Below are 27,976 nucleotides of genomic sequence, written 5' to 3'. Positions count from 1 at the left end.
CCATTCCAAGACGGAGGAGGTTTGTAGAGCACTAACCTTTGGACTGGAGAGAGGGAGGGAGAGAGGGAGAGAGGGAGGGAGGGAGGAAGAGAGAGAGAGAGAGAGAGAGAGAGAGAGAGAGAGAGAGAGAGAGAGAGAGAGAGAGAGAGAGAGAGAGAGAGAGAGAGAGAGAGAGAGAGAGAGAGAGAGAGAGGGAGAGAGGGAGGGAGAGGGAGAGAGGGAGGGAGGGAGGGAGGGAGGGAGGGAGGGAGGGAGGGTGAGAGAGCGGGAGAGTGTGAGAGAGAGAGTGTGAGAGAGAGAGTGGGAGAGAGAGAGAGAGAGAGAGAGAGAGAGAGAGAGAGAGAGAGAGAGAGAGAGAGAGAGAGAGAGAGAGACAGAGACAGAGACAGAGACAGAGACAGAGACAGAGACAGAGACAGAGACAGAGGGGTGCATGTCAGAACAAAAACCAAGCCATGAGGTCGAAGGAATTGTCGTAGAGCGCCGAGACAGGATTGTGTCGATGCACAGATCTGGGGAAGGGTACCAAAAAGGCACCTAAAGGACTCTCAGACCATGAGAAACAAGATTATCTGGCCTGACCCCCCAAAAAATTAAAAATAAATAAAATAATTATAAAAATTACAAATAAAGTTTTTTTTTAAAGATTATCTGGCCTGATGAAACCAAGACTGAACTCTTTGGCTCGAATGCCAAGCGTCACGTCTGGAGGAAACCAGGCACCGCTCATCACCTGGCCAATAACATCCCTACGGTGAAGCATGGTGGTGGCAGCATCATGCTTTGGGGATCTTTTTAGCGGCAGGGACTGGGAGACTAGTCAGGTTTGAAGGAAAGATGAACAGAGAAAAGTACAGAGAGATCTTTGATGAAAACCTGCTCCAGAGCGCTCATGGCCTCAGACTGGGGTTAAGGTTCACCTTCCAACAGGACAACGACACTAAACACACAGCCAAGACAACACAGGAGTGGCTTCGGGACAAGTCTCTGAATGTCCATGAGTGGTCCAGCCAGAGCCCGGACTTGAACCCGATCGAACATCTCTGGAGAGACCTGAAAATAGCTGTGCAGCAACACTCCCCATCCAACCTGACAGAGCTTGAGAGGATCTGCAGAGAAGAATGGGAGAAACTCCCCAAATACAGGTGTACCAAGCTTCAACAAAGTACTGAGTAAAGGGCCTGAATACTTATGTAAATGTGATATTTTCGTTTTTTGTTTTTAATACATTTGCAAACATAAAAAAAAATAAAAAATTTTGCTTTGTCATTATGGGGTATTGTGTGTAGATTGGTAAGGGGGGGAAAAATATTGAATCCATTTTAGAATAAGGCTGTAACGTGACAAAATGTGGAAAAAGTAAAGGGGTCTGAATACTTCCCAAATGCACTGTCCGTATCCATCCACTACAATGGCTGTCAAAGATTCCCCTCAACAATGTAATCTGAGTTTTAGAGGGATTTACTCAGGACATGAACTATAGACTCATGTCTCACTCATGTCGATTTTAGTAGTTGTGGGGTATTTGTACCTTAGTGATGTATTCAGATGCTACTACATGGTAACCAGATATACAGAGAGTAAGTGTGTGTGTGTGTGTGTGTGTGTGTGTGTGTGTGTGTGTGTGTGTGTGTGTGTGTGTGTGTGTGTGTGTGTGTGTGTGTGTGTGTGTGTGTGTGTGTGTGTGTGTGTGCGTGCGTGCGTGCGTGCGTGCGTGCGTGCGTGCGTGCGTGCGTGCGTGCGTGCGTGCGTGCGTGCGTGCGTGTGTTCTGCTATACTTTCACCCAAACCCTAACCATCAATAGTTGGTGTACATTGTCTTCCTCTCTGACCATCATCATCATCATTATCATCATATTTATCAAACATAACATTACATTCTTTTAATTTTATCCCCTGGGGTATTAGTCTATATTCAACATGCTCATACAGTTTCAAGTCAGAATTAATTTTATCCACTGGGGTATTAGTCTATTTTCAAAAAGCTCACAGACCGTGGTTCTCAAACATCAAATTTATATGTTGTTCCAAACATAAAAATGTAAGTTTAGACATTAACTCCGAAATCTTAAGGTTAGGCATTAACTCTGAATGGTTAAGGTTAGGCATTAACTCTGAATGGTTAAGGTTAGGCATTAACTCTGAATGGTTAAGGTTAGGCATTAACTCTGAATGGTTAAGGTTAGGCATTAACTCTGAATGGTTAAGGTTAGGCATTAAATCTGAATGTTTAAGGTTAGGCATTGACTCTGAATGGTTAAGGTTAGGCATTAACTCTGAATGGTTAAGGTTAGGCATTAACTCTGAATGGTTAAGGTTAGGCATTAACTCTGAATGGTTAAGGTTAGGCATTAACTCTGAATGGTTAAGGTTAGGGTTAAGTTTTGGGATAGGCTTAAAACAAAATCTCAAAGACAACTTTTTATTACCGTTGTGACAACACTGTTCTATAATTTCACCACCCTTTATTTTTAGACAGAGCAGCTGTTAGTGTTTCGTGTCAATTCCACGGTCACGGAATTACGCTATGATTATTTTTAACTTTAAAATGGATGACAAACCAAAACCACTGATTTCAATGTTAAACAAGCCATAAAACTCTATTGCACAAGGACTACTTTGAACAATTTACACAGACATTTTCAGGCTCCTGAGTGGCGCAGCAGTCTGAGGCACTGCATCTCAATGCTAGGGGTGTCACTACAGATCCTGGTTTGATTCCAGGCTGTATCACAACCAGCCGTGACTGGGAGTCCCATTGTCATGTTCTGACCTTTATTTCCTTTGTTTTGTCTTTATTTAGTATGTTCAGGGCGTGAGTTGGGGTGGGCAGTCTATGTGTGTTTTTCTATGTTGGGGTTTTGTGTTCGGCCTGGTATGACTCTCAATCAGAGGCAGCTGTCAATCGTTGTCCCTGATTGAGAATCGTACTTAGGTAGCCTGGGTTTCACTTTTGGTTTGTGGGTGTTTGTTTCCGTGTTAGTGTTTGTCGCCACACGGTACTGTTTCGTTTGTTCATCGTTTGTTGTTTTGTTTAGTGTTCTGAGTTTGTATTAAACGTCATCGTGAACACTGACCACGCTGCGCTTTGGTCCTCCTCTCTTCCACATTATGACGATCGTTACACCCATAGGGCGGAAATACATAATTATACATAATTATGGATGTAAATATAATTATCGTCATGGTGATGTATGTTAAATAGGTACACAATGGTAGAAATATTTTAACCCTAAAGCTAATATTCTTGCATTTCTACACATTTTGCCACGTCTAATGTGTATTCATGTGATATTTGAGTGACTAAAAAATTACGACAATATCTATGGTCTAAAAACACCTAATTGACATGGGCTAGTTGATCTGGACCTTTCTGACCCCGACAGCTTTCTCTATATGGACCTGCATGGACCTACAAATATCTCTCTAAGGTCTACAATGACTGACATGACAAGAGGAACTGATGATGCACTACCCAATTTAGAAATGGCACCTTGTGCATTCTAGTATTAGATCTTGAATGAGTAAGTTTAAAATTGGACAGAGTAAAAAAATACAAATAATAAATAAAATACTTCTAAACTAATCCGATCAGTTAGTTATATTTATTACACCCTTTACGGAGATGGTTGTTCCAGTTTAAATGGTTTAGGGTTAGGGTTAGGGTTTGGGGTTAGGGATTGTTTTAGGTAGTCTCCTTTATCAGTGTTCCTAACCCTGACAGTCATTCTGAATGGTTTAGGTAGTCTCCTTTTTCTGTGTTCCTAACCCTGACAGTCATTCTGAATGGTTTAGGTAGTCTCCTTTTTCAGTGTTCCTAACCCTGACAGTCATTCTGAATGGTTTAGGTAGTCTCCTTTATCAGTTCCTAACCCTGACAGTCATTCTGAATGGTTTAGGTAGTCTCCTTTTTCAGTGTTCCTAACCCTGACAGTCATTCTGAATGGTTTAGGTAGTCTCCTTTTTCAGTGTTCCTAACCCTGACAGTCATTCTGAATGGTTTAGGTAGTCTCCTTTATCAGTTCCTAACCCTGACAGTCATTCTGAATGGTTTAGGTAGTCTCCTTTATCAGTTCCTAACCCTGACAGTCATTCGGAATGGTTTAGGTAGTCTCTTTTATCAGTTCCTAACCCTGACAGTCATTCTGAATGGTTTAGGTAGTCTCCTTTATCAGTTCCTAACCCTGACAGTCATTCTGAATGGTTTAGGTAGTCTCCTTTATCAGTTCCTAACCCTGACAGTCATTCTGAATGGTTTAGGTAGTCTCCTTTATCAGTTCCTAACCCTGACAGTCATCCTGAATGGTTTAGGTAGTCTCCTTTTTCAGTGTTCCTAACCCTGACAGTCATTCTGAATGGTTTAGGTAGTCTCCTTTATCAGTTCCTAACCCTGACAGTCATTCTGAATGGTTTAGGTAGTCTCCTTTATCAGTTCCTAACCCTGACAGTCATTCTGAATGGTTTAGGTAGTCTCCTTTATCAGTTCCTAACCCTGACAGTCATTCTGAATGGTTTAGGTAGTCTCCTTTATCAGTTCCTAACCCTGACAGTCATTCTGAATGGTTTAGGTAGTCTCCTTTATCAGTTCCTAACCCTGACAGTCATTCTGAATGGTTTAGGTAGTCTCCTTTATCAGTTCCTAACCCTGACAGTCATTCTGAATGGTTTAGGTAGTCTCCTTTATCAGTTCCTAACCCTGACAGTCATTCTGAATGGTTTAGGTAGTCTCCTTTATCAGTTCCTAACCCTGACAGTCATTCTGAATGGTTTAGGTAGTCTCCTTTATCAGTTCCTAACCCTGACAGTCATTCTGAATGGTTTAGGTAGTCTCCTTTATCAGTTCCTAACCCTGACAGTCATTCTGAATGGTTTAGGTAGTCTCCTTTATCAGTTCCTAACCCTGACAGTCATTCTGAATGGTTTAGGTAGTCTCCTTTATCAGTTCCTAACCCTGACAGTCATTCTGAATGGTTTAGGTAGTCTCCTTTTTCAGTGTTCCTAACCCTGACAGTCATTCTGAATGGTTTAGGTAGTCTCCTTTATCAGTTCCTAACCCTGACAGTCATTCTGAATGGTTTAGGTAGTCTCCTTTATCAGTTCCTAACCCTGACAGTCATTCTGAATGGTTTAGGTAGTCTCCTTTATCAGTTCCTAACCCTGACAGTCATTCTGAATGGTTTAGGTAGTCTCCTTTATCAGTTCCTAACCCTGACAGTCATTCTGAATGGTTTAGGTAGTCTCCTTTATCAGTTCCTAACCCTGACAGTCATTCTGAATGGTTTAGGTAGTCTCCTTTATCAGTTCCTAACCCTGACAGTCATTCTGAATGGTTTAGGTAGTCTCCTTTATCAGTTCCTAACCCTGACAGTCATTCTGAATGGTTTAGGTAGTCTCCTTTTTCAGTGTTCCTAACCCTGACAGTCATTCTGAATGGTTTAGGTAGTCTCCTTTATCAGTTCCTAACCCTGACAGTCATTCTGAATGGTTTAGGTAGTCTCCTTTATCAGTTCCTAACCCTGACAGTCATTCTGAATGGTTTAGGTAGTCTCCTTTATCAGTTCCTAACCCTGACAGTCATTCTGAATGGTTTAGGTAGTCTCCTTTTTCAGTGTTCCTAACCCTGACAGTCATTCTGAATGGTTTAGGTAGTCTCCTTTATCAGTTCCTAACCCTGACAGTCAGTCTGAATGTTGCAAGTGAATACAATTTCCAACTGTTGGATCTGTCTGCATAATGTGACTTGCAGGCTTGATGTGGCCTGTAAACCAGGAGATTCCTAACACCACTATGGTAAGAAACTCACATGGTGAAGTCTACAAGATTGAAAATGAATAAATTCAACAACCATGTCTCTGTCACAAACAAATACAGTCATGGGTAGTAACTCTACAATTCACTCAAAAAAGCAAGGCACAATGGGAAATTATATTGGAATGTGAGGCTTGTTGGAGGCGTGACTTTCAATTAGTTATTTTTGGCCACCCGTGAGTGGAAGTGTTGTACCAGTTTAAGTGGTTATGTTAATTAAAGATTGAGAGTGTCTGCTGCCAGTTCTGATGTTTTTGTAAATGTTTACATAAGAGTATGTGACAATAAAGACTTGAATATAAATATTAGTGTAATGTCTTAACTCAGCACTGAGTGACCTTGTCAAGATACGGACCTCTTGGTGTAGTGGTTAAAAATACTATAGGAGGTGTTATTGCATAACACTGAAAGTGTTCATTCCCTAACACTGACAGAGTGTAACTGCATCAGCACTAAGCACAGTGTTGAATTAACACTGGATAATTTGCTGTGCAGAGACAGTCGCTGCCAGCTGACTGAGTTCTTCTGTCCCTAGTCATCAGAGACAGTAGTTCCCAGCTGACTGAGTTCTTCTGTCCCTAGTCATCAGAGACAGTAGTTCCCAGCTGACTGAGTTCTTCTGTCCCTAGTCATCAGAGACAGTAGTTCCCAGCTGACTGAGTTTTCTGTCCCTAGTCATCAGAGACAGTAGTTCCCAGCTGACTGAGTTCTTCTGTCCCTAGTCATCAGAGACAGTAGTTCCCAGCTGACTGAGTTCTTCTGTCCCTAGTCATCAGAGACAGTAGTTCCCAGCTGACTGAGTTTTCTGTCCCTAGTCATCAGAGACAGTAGTTCCCAGCTGACTGAGTTCTTCTGTCCCTAGTCATCAGAGACAGTAGTTCCCAGCTGACTGAGTTTTTCTGTCCCTAGTCATCAGAGACAGTAGTTCCCAGCTGCCTTCTGTCACGTGTGGTGAAATCAACCTATTCTCACACTTTCTTTACAGCACATCACATCGCCGTGCCGACAAACGGTTAAAAACAGCCGTTGGCCACCTGCTTAGTTAGTTAGTTACAAACCCATTTCCAGACACAGGAAGGAAATCACCTTACTAAACTATAGCAGTGATGCTGCTCTTCATAAAATACAGCAAATATTCAAAACACACACATAGGTTGGTCAACCGAGCAGTAATTAAAGAGATCTTAATAAGAAAGAGATCTTAATAAGAAAGTAGGGTAATTGTATGCATTTGGAGTTTTAGTTTACAGCCTTGAATGTAAATCCTTTTGAAGATAATATGTGCACACATACAGAAATTCAACCCCATTTCCTTGGCTGGGTCTTTTTCCGTCTGGCTCTTTTTAATCCACGGTAGAATGATAACTATGTCTCCCCCAACCAACGCTGGTATTAACATCAATTTCAGCATTCCTAAGTGAGGGAGGAAACCCAAGCCTTGAATAAAATGATTACAGATCCCCAAGCCCAGTGTTGTTCAGACAGAGACTGAAACTAACATTTCGGTTATTCATCTTTTTTTTTAAAAAGGGGGAAAACCTTGCACGCACACAATGCTAATTGTAGATGTTTTGTCGTATGTGTGGTGCGTAGACCAAGCGTTAATCTGTTATGAACGCCTTTTAACGGTTATTTCTTTGTGAATAATACACTGTGTCTGTGGTGCCATAGGTTCTTCTCCAGACAGGTGTGTGTTATCTCAGCGATGATGCTTTTCTTCTGAACACACATGGTCAAGATCTTTCTCTCTACGTTCCTCAAGATCTTTCTCTCTACGTTCCTCAAGATCTTTCTCTCTCCGTTCCTCAAGATCTTTCTCTCTCCCTTCCTCAAGATCTTTCTCTCTCCGTTCCTCAAGATCTTTCTCTCTACGTTCCTCAAGATCTTTCTCTCTCCCTTCCTCAAGATCTTTCTCTCTACGTTCCTCAAGATCTTTCTCTCTCCCTTCCTCAAGATCTTTCTCTCTACGTTCCTCAAGATCTTTCTCTCTCCCTTCCTCAAGATCTTTCTCTCTCCGTTCCTCAAGATCTTTCTCTCTCCCTTCCTCAAGAGCTTTCTCTCTCCCTTCCTCAAGATCTTTCTCTCTCCGTTCCTCAAGATCTTTCTCTCTCCGTTCCAACCCGTCCCCTTAAGAAAAAAAAAAGGAAACGAGAACATGCTTCCAAATAAGGAGAGCGGGTGAATATCACCAGAGTTTCAGTTACGTTCTTAAGACAGCCTTAGGAGGAGTGAGTGGGGAGGTTCAGACCGGAGAGGGAGGGGTAGAGGGGTAGAGGGGGGGGGAAGTTTCAGACCGGAGAGGGAGGGGTAGAGGGGGGGGGTACTGTGGCTGCTGAGGTTAGCTAGCTAACCAGACGGGGGGGGGGGGGGGGGGGAGTGCAGGCGGGTGGGGGGAGTGGTGGAAGGGGGTAGTGGTGTATGTCACTGGGGACTGCATGGGGCTGTCTCTTCAAAACCTCCAGGCATGTTTAAATCACTTATATCAGCCCTGGTTTCCAGTCTGCATCCTCTGCTCTCTCCTCTCTCTCTCTCTCTCTCTGTATCGGCTGGCGTATTGGCTCTGGTGGACTTGGGAATTTAGAAAGGACTAGTCTCTCTCTCTCTCTGTGAGAGGGTTTGTCTTTAAGTGTCTAACTAGACCTCCCTGTCCCAAACTTGAAAAGTTTCCCCAGTTTCTGTAGCCACTGACCCCTAACAACCGTCAACCATGGAAGCCATCAAGAAGAAGATGCAGATGCTGAAGCTGGACAAAGAGAACGCCATCGACCGAGCGGAGCAGGCAGAGACCGACAAGAAATCAGCTGAGGACAAATGCAAACAGGTGAGGGAAGGATATTGAGAAGGGGGAGGAAAGATAAGGTGAGGGAAGGATATTGAGAAGGGGGAGGAAAGATAAGGTGAGGGAAGGACTGTAAAGAGAGTAGAGTTTTCTAGAAATTCTGGATGGAGGATTCCCAGATTTCCTGCTTATTCTCTCCTGATTGCAGGAATATTCCAACCAGGATTTCTGGAAAACCTGGGAATTTTGAAAAGCTACTGGAATTTTGCAACTCCAAAAAGGGAGAGAGGGAAGAGTTGAGGAGGGGGAAAGGGAGAGAGGGAAGAGGGAAGAGCTGATGAGGGAGAAAGGGAGAGAGGGAAGAGGGAAGACCTGACGAGGGGGAAAGGGAGAGAGGGAAGTGTTGAGGAGGAGGAAAGGGAGAGACGGAAGTGTTGAAGAGGGGGAAGGGAGAAAGGGAAGTGTTGAGGAGGGGGAGACAGAAAGCAGCTAATGGATACAAGTGATGTATTGTACAGAGTGGTAAAATATACATGGGTACTTTTTTAAATCTATTGTAATATAGGCTAATGTTGAAGTACTTGATAATGAACGTGATGCTGTTAACCTTGTGCTGTGTGCTTGAATGTCATATTTCGGATCCAATGTATTAGACCCATGGGTGGAAATGATCATTAGTAAATAGATGTTGTATATATCATCATAAATGTAATTTCTGAGATATAAATAAATGCAGTTCTTCTCATGGAAGGAATTTGAGAAACTAGCCCAAGGCAGAGTGTGATGGAATACATTTGTGGAATGTCTATACTCCTCACAGAGTATAAAGTAGTTTAAGCAAAGTAAAATTAGTCCGGGGGAAAAGAGCAACTTGAAATTGATTGATTAAAATAAGCTCTGAGACATAGAACAGCTAGCTGATTGTACTGAGAATGGTTCTCCTTTCCTCTGATAGAGAGAGGGATGGAGAGAGAGATGGAGAGAGGGATGGAGAGAGAGATGGAGCCCTCATGGAGAGAGAGAATGAGAGAGGGATGAGCCCTCATGGAGAGAGAGATGGAGAGAGGGATAGAGAGAGGGATGGAGAGAGGGATGGAGAGAGAGATGGAGCCCTCATGTAGAGAGGGATGGAGAGAGGGATGGAGAGAGAGATGAAGCCCTCATGGAGAGAGGGATGGAGAGAGGGATGGAGAGAGAGATGGAGCCCTCATGGAGAGAGGGGTGGAGAGAGAGATGGAGAGAGGGATGGAGAGAGGGATGGAGAGAGAGATGGAGCCCTCATGGAGAGAGGGGTGGAGAGAGAGATGGAGAGAGGGATGGAGAGAGGGATGGAGAGAGAGATGAGCCCTCAGGGAGAGAGGGATGGAGAGAGGGATAGAGAGAGGGATGGAGAGAGGGATGGAGAGAGAGATGGAGCCCTCATGTAGAGAGGGATGGAGAGAGGGATGGAGAGAGAGATGAAGCCCTCATGGAGAGAGGGATGGAGAGAGGGATGGAGAGAGAGATGGAGCCCTCATGGAGAGAGGGGTGGAGAGAGAGATGGAGAGAGGGATGGAGAGAGGGATGGAGAGAGAGATGGAGCCCTCATGGAGAGAGGGGTGGAGAGAGAGATGGAGAGAGGGATGGAGAGAGGGATGGAGAGAGGGATGAAGAGATGGATGAGCCCTCAGGGAGAGAGGGATGGAGAGAGAGATTGAGAGAGAGATGGAGCCCTCATGGAGAGAGGGATGGAGAGAGGGATGGAGAGAGGGATGGAGAGAGAGATGGAGCCCTCATGGAGAGAGGGATAGAGAGAGGGATGGAGAGAGAGATGGAGAGAGGGATGGAGAGAGAGATGGAGCCCTCATGGAGAGAGAGAAGGAGAGAGGGATGAGCCCTCATGGAGAGAGAGATGGAGAGAGGGATGGAGAGAGAGATGGAGCCCTCATGGAGAGAGGGATGGAGAGAGAGATGGAGAGAGGGATGGAGAGAGAGATGGAGCCCTCATGGAGAGAGAGATGGAGAGAGGGATGAGCCCTCAGGGAGAGAGAAAGGAGCAGTGAGTGAGTTCCTCTGCATCCCAACCCCCCCCCCTTCCCCATTACCTCCCGGACACTCCTGTAGACATGAAGGATCAAATATGGCCCAAATTCCACCCAGCTTATCTGTTAATATGGTTGAAAATTCCAATGTGATAACAAATTCCATGCAGCCCATCAGAAGACGTGGTGAATCAATCTATGAATCATTAAAGCTACCAGATCTAATCATTTTGTATCTCCAGGCTAAGGGGTTAGGGGTCCCCCTGTCCATTTGGCTTCCAGCAGCAGGCTGCATGACGACTGATCATAGATAGATCATAAGAGAGCCATAGAGCTCCAGAAGGATTCTAGGGGTCCCCCCCCCCCCGCGCGTTCTACAGGAACAACAGGGGTACCAGGAATAAAAAGCTAGCTATGCCAGCTGTCGCTCTGCTCCTCACTTTGGTGTGACTTTACATGCCTCTGGGGTGCAGATCCACTCACCAACATTCCTCTGTCTGATCTGTCTAAAGTTCAAGAACATACCAGAGGAGATACTAAGGATGTGTCCCAAATGGCACCCTATTCCCTTTATAGTGCACTACTTTTGACCAGAGCCCTGTAGGTATTGGTCAAAAGTAGTGCACTATATAGGGAGCAGACTTCCATTTTGTATGTAGCCGAACTAACAACACAACATTCTTAGAACCGTGTGCGTAAGTGTGAGCACCGTAGTGGCAGGCAGTCGTCAGTAGCACTATCCACAATACCCTCAGCCATTTTAGATATGGAGGGTTCCGTTTGCCTGAATCATGGTGGATTACACGGACCTCTTTAGACAATTGGTTGGATAGAGTTAAACAGTGATGAGCGTTGATGCTTTCCTCTGGTATTCTATGAGTCTCTGGGGTTTTGTCCCAAAGGGCACCGTATTACCTATATAGTGCACTGCGTTTGACCAGAGCACCGTCAGTAGCCTGTGAGGCAAAGGCCAGCGGGGCAGTGAACACTTGTATCCTTCTGCCATCTACTGGGATCACAGTTCATGGCTATAAAGCACTGCAGAATCAAGTAGAGTTGAATCCAACAACAACAAGTACTTTATGCATTTCTAGTCTTCAGAACCACCACCAAAACATTAGCAATATCCATGCAAAGTTGGAGTTAATTCAATTCTACATTTCTAGCTACAAAATACTGAGTGGTTGGTTATTCTTTTCCGTTGCAGGTCTTTTCTCCTGAGTTCCCAACTGGAGGCACAATGTTGTAGATATACATCTGTTTTATATAGAGCTGACGTGATTCTGTTTTATATAGAGCTGACGTGATTCTGTCTTCTATAGAGCTGACGTGATTCTGTCTTATATAGAGCTGACGTGATTCTGTCTTCTATAGAGCTGACGTGATTCTGTCTTATATAGAGCTGACGTGATTCTGTCTTATATAGAGCTGACGTGATTCTGTTTTATATAGAGCTGACGTGATTCTGTTTTATATAGAGCTGACGTGATTCTGTCTTCTATAGAGCTGACATGATTCTGTCTTCTATAGAGCTGACGTGATTCTGTTTTGTATAGAGCTGACGTGATTCTGTCTTCTATAGAGCAGACGTGATTCTGTTTTGTATAGAGCTGACATGATTCTGTCTTCTATAGAGCTGACATGATTCTGTCTTCTATAGAGCTGACGTGATTCTGTCTTCTATAGAGCTGATGTGATTCTGTTTTCTACAGAGCTGACGTGATTCTGTGTGACAGAACGCATATCTGAACATGACCTGACTCTGTCACCTAGTCTGTCCTTTCTGTGACAAAGAAGTACAGGTTTGTCTGTTGTATAAAATGTTGATATGTGAACACCCTTCCCTGATTCTCTGACTCTGTGTGCCCCCCAGGTGGAAGAAGAGCTGCTGGGGCTGCATAAGAAGCTGAAGGGGACAGAAGATGAGTTGGATAAATACTCCGAGGCTCTGAAGGACGCACAGGAGAAACTGGAGCTGTCAGAGAAGAAGGCTACTGACGTGAGTACTGAGTACAGTACTAGAGATACTGCCGGGTTGTCACTGTAACGCTCAAATAATCCTATTTCAGACGCATACAGATGTTTTAAATGTATCATATCACATCCAAGGTTAAGCAATAAAACACCTTCCTTTATACTCAAGCATTGCACCAGTGCACACACGTGGTTTAGAGAACTTTGGTTGGTCTTGGCAAGCTTGTTCAGACATTTTTGAATACTGTTGGACAACAGACTCTGATCTAGTCTGGTTGTGTCATCAAAAGACCCAAGATTAAACATCATTCCTTTTTCCTGATCATTTAGAGAGATCAGGTCAGAAAAACAACACGTGGGATGACATCCACTGCTTTCCCTCAGACCACAGCAGGGTATCTTTCATCAACAGCCCAACCAACTGCTTTCCCTCAGACCACAGCAGGGTCTCTTTCATCAACAGCACAACCAACTGCTTTCCCTCAGACCCCAGCAGGGTCTCTTTCATCAACAGCCCAACCAACTGCTTTCCCTCAGACCACAGCAGGGTCTCTTTCATCAACAGCCCAACCAACTGCTTTCCCTCAGACCACAGCAGGGTCTCTTTCATCAACAGCACAACCAACTGCTTTCCCTCAGACCACAGCAGGGTCTCTTTCATCAACAGCCCAACCAACTGCTTTCCCTCAGTCCACAGCAGGGTCTCTTTCATCAACAGCACAACCAACTGCTTTCCCTCAGACCACAGCAGGGTCTCTTTCATCAACAGCACAACCAACTGCTTTCCCTCAGTCCACAGCAGGGTCTCTTTCATCAACAGCACAACCAACTGCTTTCCCTCAGACCACAGCAGGGTCTCTTTCATCAACAGCACAACCAACTGCTTTCCCTCAGACCACAGCAGGGTCTCTTTCATCAACAGCCCAACCAACTGCTTTCCCTCAGACCCCAGCAGGGTCTCTTTCATCAACAGCCCAACCAACTGCTTTCCCTCAGACCACAGCAGGGTCTCTTTCATCAACAGCACAACCAACTGCTTTCCCTCAGACCACAGCAGGGTCTCTTTCATCAACAGCCCAACCAACTGCTTTCCCTCAGACCACAGCAGGGTATCTTTCATCAACAGCCCAACCAACTGCTTTCCCTCAGACCACAGCAGGGTCTCTTTCATCAACAGCCCAACCAACTGCTTTCCCTCAGACCACAGCAGGGTCTCTTTCATCAACAGCCCAACCAACTGCTTTCCCTCAGACCACAGCAGGGTCTCTTTCATCAACAGCCCAACCAACTGCTTTCCCTCAGACCACAGCAGGGTCTCTTTCATCAACAGCCCAACCAACTGCTTTCCCTCAGACCACAGCATGGTATCTTTCATCAACAGCCCAACCAACTGCTTTCCCTCAGACCACAGCAGGGTCTCTTTCATCAACAGCCCAACCAACTGCTTTCCCTCAGACCCCAGCAGGGTCTCTTTCATCAGCAGAAACACCCAATAAATCAACGAAGTACAGTCAATGTGACTTTCCAACCTTCACTCCCATATATGAACAAAGTCAACAGTCTCCTCTCTCTCTATGAGGTTTTCTCAAAGATAGCATCTACTAAACTGCGTTACGGTCTTCTCCCAGGTCTGAAACAAAGATTCAGGGGCTGCTATTTCATATATATATAGATATATATAGACCCATAAGGCTCTGGTCAAAAGTAGTGCACTGTATAGGGACTAGGATGCCATTTGGGACACATCCTCAGCTCTCAGCTCCACTACCCACATGCAGCAACACAGAAATGTGAGGAATGCAGCTAAAACAAACAGAGAACCTCACACTGCTGTGGCTATTGAAGACTATACTGGAAATGCTTCTGGTAAGGAGACCACAGACACAGTTACAGACACCGCTACAGACACCGGTACAGACACAGCTACAGACACCATTACAGACACAGCTACAGGCGCAGTTACAGACACAGCTACAGACACCGTTACAGACACCGCTACAGACACCGGTACAGACGCAGCTACAGACACAGTTACATACACAGCTACAGATGCAGTTACAGGCATGGCCACAGACACAGTTACATGCACAGCTACAAACACAATCACAGGTGCAGCAACAGACACATACGCGTTTACAGACCCGGCTACAGACCCGGTCACAGACACAGTTACAACAACAGACACATGCACGGTCACAAACACAGTTACAGAGCAACAGACACAGCTACAGACACAGTTACAGAGTCACAGACACAGCTACAGACACAGATACCGACACAATACCAGAGACACCGCTACAGACACAGCTACAGACACATAGTCACAGACACAGTTACAGACACAGATACCGACACAATAACAGAGACACAGCTACAGACACAGACACATAGTTACAGACACAGTTACAGACACGGCTACAGACACAGAGTCACAGACACGGTCACAGACACAGTTGCAGCAACAGACACAGTTACAGAGTCACAGACACAGTTACAGAGTCACAGACACAGCTACAGACACATTTACAGAGTCACAGACACAGTTACAGACACAGATACCGACACAGTACCAGAGACACAGCTACAGACACAGACACAGAGTTACAGACACAGTTACAGACACAGATACAGACACAGTCACAGACACAGTCAACATGTTGTGATTCTGAATGGCCAGATTGCTAGTAAGAATGACAAGAAACTGTGGGGCATCGTAAGTGGCTCGTTTCAGCTCGTTTCACCTTGTTTTTGATACCATGTCTTATTTTGAGGTGTTTTGACTGAAAATGTCAACGCTAATATCGCCCCTCAGGGGTGCGTGCTTAGTCCCCTCCTGTACTCCCTGTTCACCCATGACTGCATGGCCAAGAACGACTCCAAAACCATCGTTAAGTTTGCCAACGACACAGCGGTGGTAGGCCTGATCACCGACAACGGTGAGCCTATAGGGAGGTCAGAGACCTGGCAGTGTGGTGCCAGGACAACAACCTCTCCGTCAACGTGATCAAGACAAAGGAACTGATTTTGGACTACAGGAAAAGGAGGGCCAAGCACGCCCCCAATTCACATCAACAGGGCTGTAGTGGAGCAGGTCGAGAGCATCAAGTTCCTTGGTGTCCACATCACAACAAACTATCATGGTCCAAACACACCAAGACAGTCGTGAAGAGGGCACAACAACGCCTTATCCCCCTCAGGATAAGTCACTTTACCCCTACCTACATGTACACATTACCTCAATTACCTCGACTAACCTGTACCCCCGCACATTGACTCAGTACCGTTACCTCCTGTATATAACCTCGCTATTGTTATTTTATTGTGTTACTTTCTTTTTACTTTAATTTATTTAGTAAATATTTTCTTAACTCTTATTTTTCTTAAAACTGCATTGTTGGTTAAGAGCTTGCAAGTCAGCATTTCACGGTAAGTTTACCTGTTGTATTCAGCATTTCACGATAAGGTCTACTACACCTGTTGTATTCGGCGCATTGATTTGATTGGAATGATTAGAATGATTGATCTTCTTCCTGTGTTCATATTCAACCGTAGATCCGTGTCATCCAACTCCAGGGGAGAAGGAGAAAGAAGGATAGGAAACACTAGCCTGTGGAATGTGTTGCCGTCCAATGGCTTCAGGTTTTTTCAGCAAATAAATCAGTTAACATTCCAACCATTTCTTTGTCCAGTATACATGTTATAAAGATTGTTTTTACAGATATGAAACCATATTTAGAGATAAGTTTACTTTGCCCATCACACCTACTTCATTATGCACTTATATGAATCTCTCTCTCTCTCACACACACACACACAGGGACGGATTAAGAAATCATAGGCCCCAGGGTTTTTTTTTTTACTGAAATGAGTGGCTACTCTGACAATGAAGCAACATTTAGTTTAGGTCCACTTGTAGAATCTATGCCAAGGAGCATTGAAGCTGTTCTGGCAGCTCGTGGTGGCCCAGCACCCTTTTAAGACATTTTATGTTGGTGTTTCCTTTATTTTGGCAGATACTTGTATGTGCTTGTGATAAAACTTAATCCAAAGTCACAATCCAGTCACATTTATTTATTATGTATTTATTTTTAATCAGTTACCCAATATATTATTTATTATGCTGTTTTTTATTTATCTTATTAATCAGTTACACAATATATTATTTATTATGCATTTTCTTAAATTTGATTAATCACTTACTCAATATATTATTTATTATACATTTTTTTATTTTATTAATCAGTTACCCAATATATTATTTATTATGCGTTTTTGTATTTAATTTTATGAATCAGTTATTTAATATATTTGCTTAATCATTTTTGTTTTCTTCTTCTTCTTTTCTTTGCTGCCTCTTGGGCCCCCCAAGGGCCTGGGCCCAGGGGCTGCAGCCCGGTAAACCTCTGCATTAATCCAGCCCTGCACACACACACACACACACACACACTCTCTCTCTCTCTAGCATACTCAATTCAAGGGCTTCAGCCCGGTAAACCCCTGCATTAATCCAGCCCTGCACACACACACACACACACACACACACTCTCTCTCTCTAGCATACTCAATTCAATTCAAGGGGCTTTATTGGCATGGGAAACATATGTTAGCATTGCCAAAGCAAGTGAAGTAGATAATAAACATAAGTGAAATTAACAATAAAAATTAACAGTAAACATTACACTCACAGAATTTCTAAAGAAGTTCATACTCTCTCTCTCTCTCTCTCTCGCGTACTCGCTCTCTCTCTCTAATCAGTTCAGGGTGTACATAACTGCAGACATAAACCTACACACACCTTGCACTGAAACTGAAGTGAAAGCTAAAAACCATAGACATTAAAACCAGCAATAAATCCACACCCTCTCATGGGAACAAAGATCAAGACCTTCATCCACGAAAACCTCCCTCTGGTTAATCTAACCATGATGTCATCTGAGACTGCTCAGGATTGGACGATTTCAGCCATAACTTTCCTGAAACCTCCAGCCCTTTTTCCCTGCCCTCTACTTCTTAAACGTATTTTAAAATTGATATCCAATTTACAGTATATCTAGTAGGCTAGATCGATCACTTAGTTCGATAATGACAGGTGGATCATTGGACGCGGTGAAAAGGAAAATCCAGGCGCTTCAACAGCAAGCGGACGATGCAGAAGAGCACACGATACTTTTACAGAAACAGTTGGACGATGAACGGGAATTGCGCGAAAACGTGAGAATGTTGTGGCTACAGTTTTATCATTACCTGTTTGCCACGTTTATTTTACTTTTCCTCCGTTCTTCTTTAGCAGGAAACACATTTAAAGTAGTCTAACACGATATCGACTAAAAATTCAGTGCTACGCACTACCTTGAAGTGAGGCATGTATTGAGTTCATTCATATTCTGCTTGTAATGTCGGAAGGAAGGGTGATGTAGCGACCTTAACCCAACACCTAGAGACCTCATCAAGGGGTTTGGCCCTCTTGGCTTGACAGTTGCTGGACCCGGATTTGAGTCCCAGTCGTGGCTACCCCCCAAATTTGCTATAGCATTATATTGAATAGCTAACAATGATAGGCTTGTCAAATGCCTTGTCTTGAATAAGCAGAGGTTAGTTGTTCCTATTGAATGAAGAGACCAGCCAGGAGAGAAGCAGACAGACAGACGTCAGGGTTATCTTTTACAATGGGCGTCTCACAGGAAGCAGATTGATAAGCAGCCATCCCAGACAGCCAACTATTCACACTGACTGACTGTTTACAGTACGTTGTTGAGGAGGGGATGTTGCACAGGCGTGTACAATTTATCAAGATTCAACCATTCCCATCATGATTCCCCCTATTCTTCTGAACGAGTCCTTTATTCTTGGATAATACACAGTGTGGGTTGAGGACTGACTTGAGTACTGATGAACAGTGACGATACGCTATCTGCAGGCTCCCTGTTTCACCTCATCACCTGTTGTTCTGTACCATTGGGAATTTATTATTCTTTTTTTTGTTTCCTCTGATCTTTATCATGACCTCTAACCTGTGACCTGTGCCCCCCTGCAGGCGGAGGGCGACGTGGCGGCTCTGAACCGTAGGATTCAGCTGGTGGAGGAGGAGTTGGACAGGGCTCAGGAGAGGCTGGCCACTGCCCTGCAGAAACTAGAGGAGGCAGAGAAGGCTGCTGACGAGAGTGAGAGGTCAGATCAGGACTACAGCAAGTCACCGTTGCCCCACCATTTGCTCTGTCATTATATAGATAGGACAGCGCTACAGTGCTTTTCTATGGGTCCATGTTTATCTATGGGTATGGACTGGTATAAGGAGGGATTGTGTTTCTTTTGGACAAAGGAGAAAGTGGCCTCCACACTTTGCGGACTTCCTCTGTATGGAGGGGGGGGGGGGGTTGTAGTTATACACAGTTATTCTTGATATAATGGGAATCACAGAGTTAGCTTACAGGTAGATAGCTTACAGAGCTATCTACCATTTTTCCTGGTCTTCACATACGGTAGGTTATACTGTAGCTAACCCTGTGTTGCTGATGCTCCAGAGGCATGAAGGTGATAGAGAACCGAGCCTCCAAGGATGAGGAGAAGATGGAGATCCAGGAGATGCAGCTGAAGGAGGCCAAGCACATCGCTGAGGAGGCTGACAGGAAGTACGAGGAGGTAAGAATCACAGAATAGTAGGGTGAAGGTGCCCCTAGATGCTGATCTTGGGTCTTTTTTGCATTTTCCTCACTAAATGGAAGCTGATCCTAGATCTGTACCCAGTGAAAACTTCACCCTGGAGTCACAGCATAGTTTGTTATTAGGGAAAGGGGGATACCTAGTCAGTTGTACAACTGAATGCATTCAACTGAAACGTGTCTTCCGCATTTAACCCAACCCCTCTGAATCAGAGAGGTGCAGGGGCCCAGGGGAACAGTGTAACCCACTCCCTTGCTCAGTGGCAAAACAACAGATTTTTACCTTGTCAGCTCAGGGATTTGATCCAGCAACCTTTTGGTTACTGGCCCAACACTCTAACCACTAGGCCAAGAGTTTCCCCTGACCAGGAAAAAATCTGGGTCTAATCCGTAAGGCCCTAGTATAGCTGGTCATAACCAGTATAACCCAGAGTTTTTCTTGGTTAGTTGTTGTGGTCAGGAAGACCTCAGGTGCCGTTCATGACATCATACATTTTCAGATGAGTCAATGTAATGAGGCACGATTATTGATTTCATGTTGAATTTAGTCTCCAAGAGATCCCTTCTGACCCATGGTTTGTGTTGTTCTGTTTCAGGTTGCTCGTAAGCTGGTCATCCTAGAAGGGGAGCTGGAGAGGGCCGAAGAGCGAGCAGAGATCTCTGAACTGTAAGTACCAATACTCATCACACTAGATGTGTGTCCACTATGTTAGTCAGACTACAGGGTGGCGTTAGGGGCGGGCCTTAGGGGGCCTGGCCGACCCTACCGTACCTCCTTGCCTGTCCAAATAAAATATGTAAATATTGATAATTTATTTGACCGAGATGCGAGCCGACAGGAAGACGCGTCAATCTCAGAGAAAGCATCTGAGCAAGCAAAACAGCGCCCCCTCTGTCTCAGTATGGATAGCCCATGTATCTGATGCTGTCTGGCCATAAATAGTATGGCATGTAAAATGACATGTCTTTACTATAAAACCCATTTTAAAAAATGTGTAGGAGGTCCCGTTGAAAAACAACTTGCCCCCTATGGAAATCAAATGCCAGTCCAACTGATTTGTTCTGGTGCTGGCCCTGGTCAGACTTCTTGTGTTAGAATGCTTTTACTAGCTACTCGCAGGGGTTTGAAAACTGAAGATCATGATTAGTTGATTATTGGAGTCTGGTGTGTTAGCTGGGGCAAAACTGTGACACCAATCAGGCCCACGAGGACTGGAATTGCCCACCCCTGCAGGCTAGTGTCAAATCAACCTTGGGCCAAGATTGCCTTGTTGATGTAAGTTGATTCCCTCTGTCCTCCTCTACAGTAAATGTGGTGACCTGGAGGAAGAACTGAAGAATGTAACCAACAACCTCAAGTCCCTAGAAGCTCAGTCTGTTAAGGTGAGTGTCCTCTGCCTCCATTTTGTTCTGTCCCTAGAGGCTCAGTCTGTTAAGGTGAGTGTCCTCTGCCTCCATTTTGTTCTGTCCCTAGAGGCTCAGTCTGTTAAGGTGAGTGTCCTCTGCCTCCATTTTGTTCTGTCCCTAGAGGCTCAGTCTGTTAAGGTGAGTGTCCTCTGCCTCCATTTTGTTCTGTCCCTAGAGGCTCAGTCTGTTAAGGTGAGTGTCCTCTGCCTCCATTTTGTTCTGTCCCTAGAGGCTCGGTCTGTTAAGGTGAGTGTCCTCTGCCTCCATTTTGTTCTGTTTCTTCGTGCCCTGTCTGAACGATACTTTTGCAAAATATCAGCTCTGAAATCTGCTACTAAATAATATTAATGGCATGTAACATTAGTTCCATTTAATAAATATGTTGTTTTGTCTCTGCAGTATTCAGAAAAAGAAGACAAGTATGAGGACGAAATCAAAGTGCTGAGTGACAAACTGAAAGAGGTGAGGACAGCTGTCTGTCTGTGGTGGCATGTTGTCCTTAAGACTTCAGCATGCTCCAGCCGAACTCGGCTAAGCGAACCGAACAAGTGTGCTCACATACTCCCTTAAAAGACCATTGTTTGAAAAACGAGGGAAAAAACGGCACTAGTACTGTTTGTCCATCTTGAGATGCCGTAGCTAGTATGCACTTCCTTTAAAATAGTCTGAATTAATCGAAGATAACTCGATAAATCTGTCTTTAATTTTGACGTCATAGTTGCGCAATTTTACATCGAATTGAGATGTTTGGTGTGGTATTCCACAGGGAAAAAATGTAAATGAAAACAAGTCGTCTATCGTTGAACGACAACACACACTTCATTGAAGAATCCCTACTGTTGACCAATGACCCAACGAAGAGGGATAGACTTCGGCTCCCAAACTTTTATTTATATTTTTATTTATATTTTTATTTAACCTTTATTTAACTAGGCAAGTCAGTTAAGAACAAATTCTTATTTACAATGACGGCCTACCCCGGCCAAACCCTCCGCTAACCCAGACGCCGCTTGGCCAATTGTGCGGCGCTTGACATGCAACTCATACATTAGGAAGGTGTTTCTAATGTTTGTTATACTCCGTGTATATTGGTCCTATTTCACACATATAGTGTGTAAGCGGATATCTGTCGTTACTGGCTATAACCGGTCCTCTGTCCTGTCTCTCTAGGCTGAGACTCGTGCTGAGTTTGCAGAGAGATCGGTGGCTAAACTGGAAAAGACCATTGATGACTTAGAAGGTACAGTTCACACACAGTGCATTTCATGGCTGTTTATGTCTATGCGCACTGTGGTTCCTCAGAGCATAGTCAAACAATCTGGATTTAACACTGATCTCTAGACTGTCTTTTTTTTCTCTCTACTGCTGTATTATTATTTGACCCTAATCTCTCAATTTCCCTCTTTTATTCTCTCCCTCCACCCCCCCTCTCTCTCTCTTTCCCCCTCTTTCTCTGTCTCTCTCTCCCTGCCCCCTCTCTCTCCCTGCCCCTCCCTCTCCACCCCCCCTCTCTCTCTCCACCCCTCCCCCTCTCTCTCTCTCCACCCCCCCTCTCTCTCTCGCTCTCCCCCTCTTTCTCTGTCTCCCTCCCCTTTTCCTCTATGGTCTCTGTGCTGTTCTCTCTGCTGCATCCTGCCACGCCTGCTCATTTCCTCTGATCTGCTGACCTTTGGCTGACCTCTAGATGAACTGTACTCTCAGAAGCTGAAGTACAAGGCCATCAGTGAGGAGCTGGACCATGCCCTCACTGACATGACCGCCATATAGATTACCTTTAACCTTTCACACTTCACTTATGCCCAATCGAAATGGGACGCTTTCACCTTCTCGCCTCGTCTTTTCTCTTTTCCTCTTTTCCTCCCTTTATTTTCTTCTCTCTTCGCCTCTCTTATCTTCTCCTCTCTTCTATTGCATTCTCTTATTTTATCTTCTCTTCGTGCCTTTTCTGTCTTGTTGTAAGACCTTTTCTGTAAAATCAAAGTTTCAATAAAATTTGACCTGTTCTATGCACTTCCTCTCCTTGAATCCTTACTTTGCAAATCTGCTACCTCAACTTTACTGCTTTTATCCTCTCCTTTTCTGCTTTTTAACATAGTATAACTATCAACTAAAGAACAACAAAACAGTTTACAGGTGCAGTCATTACACGTTTTGTCTTCGCAATGTCTGTGTCCCAGTAAATCTCATAAAGAGATATCAAAGGGGACCGAATTTCTCAAGTTTGAATATTACAACTTTTTATTACAGAACATTTATCCAGTGCAAAAGAAGAAAACTTGGATATGCATCAAGTCCTGGACCAAACACTGATAGAGCTGAATAGTTTGTAAAGAAATTAAACATAATTAGAAGCCAAAGAAGAAGAATCAACATTCCATGATTTTTTTTTAAACGCCATATTTCTAATGGCATGTCCAGTTTTAACGTCTCAACCGTGAAAAGACATGTTGTACTTTCCTACCACTATTTGTTTTTCATTCTCTATTTTAGTATACTACCGGTAACTTTTATGTTTTGACGTCCTTTCCTACTGTCATGAGTACAGTTCATAAGTACAATGAGCATATACTGACAGCTGTAGCTGGATGCCAAAACACTATCAAAGATTCCTCTCTGACTCTATATAGGAATGCTTGTATCAGTTGTATAGCTACCATGGACCAGTTGTTTCACAGACATTCTGCAAAAAAAAAAAAAACATTTTGGGGGTTGAAATGTCTGTGGTTAGCTATAATAAAAATGTATAATACAACTTTTAATCTCTGTGTGTGTGTACGTTTTACTATACTGAGTACCAAAAGTCCTCACAAGAATAGTAAACCAACATAAATTCAGAAAAGTGAGGACATTTTGCTGGGTCTCACTTGTAAAAAGGCTATTTTTGGGATTAGGGTAAGTGTTGGGGTTAGGGAAAATGGGATTTTGAATGGGAATCAATTGTTTGTCCCCAAAGTCCTCACAAATATAGTAAGCCATAGTGTGTGTGCATGGGTGCTCATGCACATGTTTGTCTGTGGACATTTTGTGTAATAAATCAGCAATCGGAGTTTGATTAAAATAATGAACACATATATGTTACATAACAATGTTATGTTTGCTAGTAGGTGTGATAAACGTTGAATTAGTCATTCAATCGTAATAATTTTTTGGGATACTGACCTCTCGAGGAGGAGTAAGGTCATAACGTGACAGAAGGGGGCGTCGCTGTCCTGTAACTACGCGGCAGCGCGCAGCTTTTCGCCGGGCGGGATTTCCGCAATATCAAGTATGGCGAAGACATACGATTATTTGTTTAAGTTACTGCTAATCGGAGACTCCGGTGTCGGGAAGACCTGCGTGCTGTTCAGGTTCTCAGAGGATGCTTTTAACTCCACATTCATCTCCACCATAGGTAGGTGTGACGTTGGTTAGCCACAATGCAATGTTTACAAAACGACAGTCATCCCGACCAGAAAGCAGCTAGCTAACGTTACTAGTATATGCTGTTAACTGTAGCTTATTAGGCGAAATTGATTCAAGTTAACTTGCTGATTTAGCTAGCTACAAACGCATTGTATTATATTGACTAGGTGACGAGTAACAATGGCATCAGCTGTGTAATAGCTACTACGGACATTATAGCAAACTATATAGCTAATGCTAGCTAACGTTAGGTATATTTTGAATGCTAGTCTGTTGGCTAACTTCCTGTAGCTTACTAGTAACGTTACTAGCTAACAGTTAGCCCTACTCGCTAACGTTGCTTACCTCTGTAACTCGCAGCTGAAATCCAAACTAACAAGCTAACGTTAGCTATCTGCTCTGGCTACCGTTATGAACGGTAACTAGCCACTAAATGTTCATAACTGTGTACAAATAACTTAGCTAACCTTATTTAACGAACTCGCTAGTTAGCTTTAGAGCTTGTTAGCCTGGCAGCTAGTTATTGATGCCACATATTTAACATTCTCATTTTACATTTTGTATTGCATTGATTGGGGTATAACTAGAGCTACAGTCATAGCTATTGTGTGTAATGGCTAGGTGTCTAATTTCAAGATTCCCCTCTTCTCTTATGTTTCTCCTGTAGGCATTGACTTTAAGATTAGAACGATAGAACTAGACAACAAGAAGATAAAGTTGCAGATATGGTAAGCCCTCCATGTCACCTCGAGCATCACGACTGCTTTTCGTACAGGAAAGAAAACGTGTAGGCTTACACCCAAAGCATTTTGCCTTGCAGTTATAGCTGGGTAACTATTCGAAAAGGAAATGTATGACTGTCTATGTAACTTGGCAAGGCCTAACTAACTGTGTTTTTGCAGGGACACAGCAGGGCAGGAGCGATTTCGAACAATCACAACAGCGTACTACAGAGGAGCGATGGTGGGTAAACAACGTGCTTGTTACGTTTTCATATTTTGTTATGTGTCGTCTTCTTCTTCATCACAACGTTGAGGTGCAAACTTTCTGGTCGTAGTCTTTCATTTTGACGTTTCATTGTTTCTCGTCACAGGGTATCATGCTAGTCTATGACATCACCAACGAGAAGTCCTTCGAAAACATAAAGAACTGGATACGGAATATAGAGGAGGTATGTTTGCTTAAAGTTCTATTCTGTCTAAACACGAATACCATACTGACTGACTAGTAAATATTCAGTTTACTCTTGTAGTATACTGTATGTATTGTAGTGTTAAACTACTCTTATCTCCTTAGCATGCATCGGCTGATGTTGAAAAGATGGTCCTCGGTAACAAATGTGACATCAATGACAAACGGCAGGTGTCCAAAGACAGGGGAGAGAAGGTGAGTTCTGCTGCAATCGTGATGAATCACAAGCTCCGTTCTGGTCGTGTACCGTACGACATTAAAGGGCTTGGATGATATAGAGCACTTTTCAAACTTAAGCCCTACCATGTTGTCTAGGTCAACAACAACAACAAAGACCTGCTTGAATTACCAAAACCAAATAGAAAGTGTGTAGAAATGATGATAGTAACAACAGTCAATGCATTACTCCCCCCATTTCTCAGCTGGCGTTGGAGTACGGTATTAAGTTCATGGAGACCAGTGCAAAGGCCAACATCAATGTGGAAAACTCGTTTTTGACACTTGCCAGAGACATCAAATCAAAGATGGACACAAAATTGGTAAATTCAACCTCATTTAGGTTTTTAGAAGGAACTTTTTAAAAATATTTAAAAAATGCTGGACATTGATTTGAAAAAGTGAACTGTCCATCTTTGTTGCAGGAGGGCAGCTGTCCTCAGGGGAGCAGCCACAAGGTGAAGATCTCTCAGCCCCAGAAGAAGAGCAGCTTCTTCCGCTGTGCCCTACTGTGAGGACCAGACCATGGCTGTATACCAAATGGGTCACTATTCATTATATAGTATGCTATGTTTGACCAGGGCCCATAGAACTCTAGTCAAAAGTAGTGCACTATGTATAGAATAGGGTGCCATTTGGGATGCATACCAAAGGCCTTACCTACCCTCTGCCTGCCCTGGCTGGGATATGCTGAGGTGCTGGCTGGCTGGACACAACTGGACTGTGCTTGCTCCAAGCACCCCCTCTCCTTCTACCCTATTCCCTTCAGCCAGTCCCAATTCACTCCCCACCTCTTCCCCTCGGCCCTAACCCTTAGATGTTTGTGTATCTGAAGTGTTTGAATATATATATGCAGTTGTTTACACCTTGCATATACAGTGAGCTCCAGAAGTATTGGGACAGTGACACATTTTAGGATGTTTTGGCTCTGTACTCCAGCACTTTGGATGCATCTGTAGTTTTTTTTCACTCATTATTATTCACGATTCATTCAGGATAATCCGTAATCATGGTAGCATCCACATTTAATGTAGAAGTGTTAAGAAACATTCTATTATTATTTACAATAAAAGTGACTGCACAATACAAACAGCAAAAGGCATCCAACAAATGTGTAGAATCACAAGCTTGACGTAGTCATTGTGTGCTATGAATATGTGACTAAATACTTAACTTTGAACTACTTTAATAAATATTTAAGTGAATTTGTCCCAATACTTTAGGTCCCCTAACATGGGGTGGGACTATGTACAAAAAGTACTGTAATTTCTAAACGGTTCACCCGACATTGATGAAAATACCCTCAAATTAATGCTGACAGTCTGCACTGGGGTACCGAACATAAACAACCAAAAATGTGTCACTGTCCCAATACTTTTGGAGCTCGCTGTTCGTGAACATCGAAGACTTAGGGCCAATGGTAATTGGTAAGGAGAGAATTAGGACAAGTTGCCTCTCTTGCTCTCTCTCTCCCTCACTGTCCACCTCTCCCAACGTCACGCCCTGGGGTAGCTGGAGTACTGTGACCGCGACTCCATCCACAATGTCCCCGTGACCCCTGGTAATTTTGCTGTTCTTCCAGCGGCCCACCAACCTCCTGTTTTCTCTCACCACGGGTCGGACAGACTGACCAGGGTCGGACAGACTGACCAACCGGTGAAAACACCACTTGTTTTTCTGAAAGAAGGTTCAAATGACATGTCACACAGAAAAGATGGGCTCTTCTTTCTGTTTCACATTAGTCTCTATGTACATACAACATTTTTCCATTTTTCACACCTGCCAAAGTTGGAGCCCCATTTACTTTTCAGTTAGAATCGCTTGAATGACCCAACGGTTTGGAATTGGGAACATGATGTGTGGATGTTTATATACTATTTGTAGGCCTCTCTTCCCCTAGCCACATTGTTAACATGAGCCAGAGACTGATAAGCTTATTTTGATGAAACAAGAGTTTTTAAATGAATATAATATGACTTGAAGATTCACAATCCTTCAGGAAGATTGATCGCTAAATAATTTAATTACGCAGACTAAAAGAAAATTCAATTAGAATGATATTCCGCTTTGTTTACATTCCAAGATAATAATTTGATGCTATTCTATACATGAGAGGCTTGCAACAGGCCTCTCTTCCTGAACAAAGTTATTGTACTGAATCCAAGTGTTTCACTTGTTTACTGCCAGTCCCAGGTGTTCTTTTGAGAACACACACAAACACACAGCCTCTTAACCATACCCCTGAAAAAGGAGAATTTAAAAATATATTTAGACATTTTTTATATACATACATACAGTACCAGTCAAAAGTTTGGACACACCTCCTTATTCAAGGGTTTTTCATTATTTGTATATTTCTTTCTACATTGTAGAATAATAGCGAAGACATCAAAATTCCATGTGTTATTTCATAGTTATGTAGTAACCAAAAAAAGTGTTAAACAAATCAAAATATATTTTAGATTCTTCAAAGTAGCCACCCTTTGCCTTGATGACAGCTTTGCACACTGTTGGGATTC

At 43.5% G+C, this 27,976-nt stretch overlaps 2 protein-coding genes across 5 annotated transcripts; both read left to right on the top strand.

Annotated features, from left to right (window-relative positions):
• The first annotated feature begins 8,278 nt into the window (after positions 1-8,278).
• tpm4b (tropomyosin 4b) lies at positions 8,279-23,407 on the top strand. Of its 4 annotated transcripts, none has more exons than XM_071360838.1 (9): positions 8,279-8,629; positions 12,482-12,607; positions 18,617-18,750; positions 19,104-19,221; positions 19,838-19,908; positions 20,549-20,624; positions 21,048-21,110; positions 21,819-21,888; positions 22,896-23,407. In XM_071360838.1, the coding sequence occupies exons 1-9, from the start codon at positions 8,516-8,518 to the stop codon at positions 22,976-22,978; spliced, it is 855 nt and encodes a 284-aa protein (XP_071216939.1). In that variant the 5' UTR covers positions 8,279-8,515; the 3' UTR covers positions 22,979-23,407. The 4 variants fall into 4 exon arrangements, with proteins under 4 accessions (XP_071216939.1, XP_071216940.1, XP_071216941.1 ...); XM_071360839.1 differs by lacking the exon at positions 22,896-23,407 and adding an exon at positions 22,333-22,658; XM_071360840.1 differs by lacking the exons at positions 8,279-8,629; positions 12,482-12,607 and adding an exon at positions 17,459-17,793.
• Positions 23,408-23,838: 431 nt separating this feature from the next.
• Positions 23,839-27,616, top strand: LOC139550157 (ras-related protein Rab-8A-like). Its single transcript, XM_071360837.1, has 7 exons — positions 23,839-24,039; positions 24,718-24,778; positions 24,953-25,013; positions 25,144-25,221; positions 25,347-25,436; positions 25,664-25,780; positions 25,883-27,616. Exons 1-7 carry the CDS (start codon positions 23,916-23,918, stop codon positions 25,970-25,972), a joined length of 621 nt encoding a protein of 206 aa, XP_071216938.1. The 5' UTR covers positions 23,839-23,915; the 3' UTR covers positions 25,973-27,616.
• The last annotated feature ends 360 nt before the right edge of the window (positions 27,617-27,976 follow it).

This window comes from Salvelinus alpinus, chromosome 23 (genome assembly GCF_045679555.1).
Source record: "Salvelinus alpinus chromosome 23, SLU_Salpinus.1, whole genome shotgun sequence".
NCBI classification, from domain to species: Eukaryota; Metazoa; Chordata; class Actinopteri; order Salmoniformes; family Salmonidae; genus Salvelinus; species Salvelinus alpinus.
The sequence above is the reverse complement of the archived record's forward strand: the minus strand, read 5'-3'. Positions and strand labels throughout refer to the sequence as shown.

Bases quoted from the DNA above. Each gene is read 5' to 3' on its own strand.
- tpm4b (XM_071360838.1), top strand. From the start codon at position 8,516: ATGGAAGCCATCAAGAAGAAGATGCAGATGCTGAAGCTGGACAAAGAG. The intron at 8,630-12,481 runs GTGAGGGAAGGA...TGTGCCCCCCAG, and splicing joins CTGAGGACAAATGCAAACAG to GTGGAAGAAGAGCTGCTGGG. The intron at 21,111-21,818 runs GTGAGGACAGCT...CTGTCTCTCTAG, and splicing joins TGAGTGACAAACTGAAAGAG to GCTGAGACTCGTGCTGAGTT.
- LOC139550157 (XM_071360837.1), top strand. From the start codon at position 23,916: ATGGCGAAGACATACGATTATTTGTTTAAGTTACTGCTAATCGGAGAC. The intron at 24,040-24,717 runs GTAGGTGTGACG...TTTCTCCTGTAG, and splicing joins CACATTCATCTCCACCATAG to GCATTGACTTTAAGATTAGA. The intron at 25,014-25,143 runs GTGGGTAAACAA...TTCTCGTCACAG, and splicing joins CGTACTACAGAGGAGCGATG to GGTATCATGCTAGTCTATGA.